General features: G+C 56.4%; 1 protein-coding gene across 1 annotated transcript; it reads right to left on the reverse strand.

The window, feature by feature from the left end:
- Nucleotides 1-456: 456 nt before the first annotated feature.
- On the reverse strand, nucleotides 457-2,396 carry LOC104470826 (ephrin type-A receptor 10-like; the record flags this gene model as incomplete). Its single annotated transcript, XM_010085882.1, has 2 exons — nucleotides 457-1,126; nucleotides 2,332-2,396. Coding segments are annotated over 2 exons (735 nt in total), but the record flags the coding sequence as incomplete, so codon positions are not given.
- Nucleotides 2,397-2,663: the final 267 nt, after the last annotated feature.

A 2,663-nucleotide genomic window follows, 5' to 3' on the forward strand; every position in this document is an offset into this window, starting at 1 on the left:
GGCAGCAGGTTCATTAGGGGGATTCCCGTTAAGGCAGAGGTTACATCCATTTTTACAGCTGTCATTAAACGTAACCTTGCGAGCTGTAAAGTCACCGAATTACTGTGCCTAAAGCATAACAATGGGGATATTAACGTTCTTCAGTAATTTTATAGTTACAGACAAAGCTGTGGGAACCGCCTGACGGTGCTCAGAGCTGTGGCACTTCTGCCCAGCCAACACCACGCTGCAGAGCAGCTCCCAGCAGCGCGCCCCATTTACCCAACGGCCACCCTTCAAATTAAGGGCTGGCTGCTCGCTGGGGAGCTGCAATCAACTAAAAGAACCGTATTGCTGACAAAAGGCAATTCCACTCATCTGAGCTGCGCTCAGGCACCAGGCAGACTGGAGCACCCTGGCAGCAGCAGGACTGACCCAGACAAATGCTGCCAGAGGACACCCGACGGCCACTCTCACCTCTGCATCCCCCGTCCTTCTCCTCGAAGCCGGGACCGCACGCGCACTTCCCGATGGGGACCAGCCACTCGCCCTCCGCGCTGCAGTGCATCCGGGGGGGATTATCCACATCCACTTCAGCGTGAGCAACACAAGTGCCCTTCACTTCCACCAAAGTCGCGAAGGCCACCTCTGCCACCGTGTCGGGGAACACGGCCAGGTTCTGCACGGTGGCGAGACACTTCTTGTAATAGACCCGCACGGAGACCAGCGCCACGCAGGCGCCCACGTCCTGGAAGCCCAGGTGGAAGCCTCTCTTGCTCAGGTGTCCGATCTCCCTGAGCTCGGTGTTCAGCTTCATCTTGCGCTCGCCCAGGTCCCCCTGCGTGAAGCTCTCATCGGCAGCGATGGTGTCGATCTTGGTGTGCTTGCTCTCGTGGACACTGCGGCCCAGGTCAGAGTCGGACTCGACGTAGTACAGGTTGAAGGTCTCCTTGCAGGTGCCCATGACGCCGGGGATGCTGTTGCAGTCCCGCAGGGTGAACTTCAGCTCGATGAAGATCCTCTGGCCATCGCGCCTGGCAATCCAGCCCGTCTGCAGCCAGTTGTTCTGGTTGGGCTCCATGACGTTGCAGACCTGGTATGTGCGTATCGGCTTGTAGTTCTCATCCACGCCGCTGATTTCCTCCCACTGGGGAAAGAACACAAAGGGCTGTGACAGCTCCGGAGCTACTGTGAGCAAGAACCCAGCAGAAACACACCCATCAGTGTAAACATCCCCACCACGAGCCTCTCCACCTGCAGGCCACTGTATCATCAGCACCAAAAGTCCTCAGCCCACCAAAACCACCCGCTGCAGCAACACTGCGGTGCTGCTGGACCACCCACCACCCAGGCTCTCTGCAGAGCTGCCAACAGGGAGATGCAACCAGAAAAAGGGCACTGGCACCAGACCTCCTAAAACAAAGTCTAACATGAAACCGGACGCATCATCCGCTAAGAAGCCAGAGCCTTTATCCCCCACACGCGCCTTGGATTTTCTGTCCCCAGGAAGGTGCATCGGCACAGCATCACTGCACACCAGCCACACCATCCCACAAGGACAGAGCAGCTTCTCTGTCAGGAGAAGTTTGGTCTGGAACAGGACAAATCCTCTGACTGCAAGTGAAACAGTATTTCTCCAAAGTTACCATCAGAGATTCTGACCAGTGAAATGATCAACATTCAACCCTCACAGCCCCACAGATGACCTGGCAACTTCCCAAAGCAATTCTTTCTGGGGCCAAGTTTATGCAAGATTGCCAAATGTAGCCAAAACAGAGTTTATTCTGCAGACTAGCAGCTGGGCAGATGACTCCAGGATCTGTCGCTATTCCCTCTGAATGCTTTGTTTCCATTCTGGAAGATGAACCCAAAGCAGCAAGGAACACAGCTCTGACTTTCCTGAAAGCAGGTACAGACTGACCCTGGCAGCAAAGCAAGGACCTGATCAAACCAACCCTGTGTGACGCAGAGCTCCCGACGATCCCACGCAGCCCCAGACCTTTCCAAGAGCTGAAGCAATCCTCAGAAGCTCGCACTGCTTCACAAGCTACCACTCAAAGCCTTAACTGGATGGTGTTCGCTTACTATTACAAGAGTGTAAAATTCATTTTGAGGATGCATTCATTCCCCTTTGGTCACACTGCTCACAGAACCAGCACTTCACTCCTCGCTCTGCTCCGCAGGCTGCCCAGCACTGACCAGCACGGCAGCTCACGGCCCCCTCCCCTGGCTCCACGTGAGCGGGGTGCTCATGCTGAGCGGGGTGCCCATGCTGCGGGACTTCAAACACTGCTGAGCACCAAGGGCAGACCCTCACCAGCAGCAGAGGCACAGTCCCACCTCCATGCTTACCCCATTCGATGGGTGCGAGGTCCAGCCCAGCTCCGCCTGAGATTCCTTCGAGTCCAGCAGGACAACTGCAGGGAAAACAACAGGTTTGAAAGCAAAGGCATGGACACAGGGAATGCCAGTAAATACCCACCCGGCCCATCTGCTGGGAAGCTCAGAGCGCGAGGAGCAGCCCCTGCACCCACTCCCCCAGCCATCACACCAGCACCCAGCAGGACCCACACTGCAGAGCTCGGGAGTGCACGTGCAGAGCAGACCTCACAGTTACACAATTAACACCCCAACCTAACGAGGACAGTGTCCCAGGGCAGGCTGCAGCCCTCCCCCAGGCACTC

This window comes from Pterocles gutturalis, unplaced genomic scaffold (assembly GCF_000699245.1).
Source record: "Pterocles gutturalis isolate BGI_N339 unplaced genomic scaffold, ASM69924v1 scaffold31480, whole genome shotgun sequence".
Lineage (NCBI taxonomy): Eukaryota > Metazoa > Chordata > Aves > Pterocliformes > Pteroclidae > Pterocles > Pterocles gutturalis.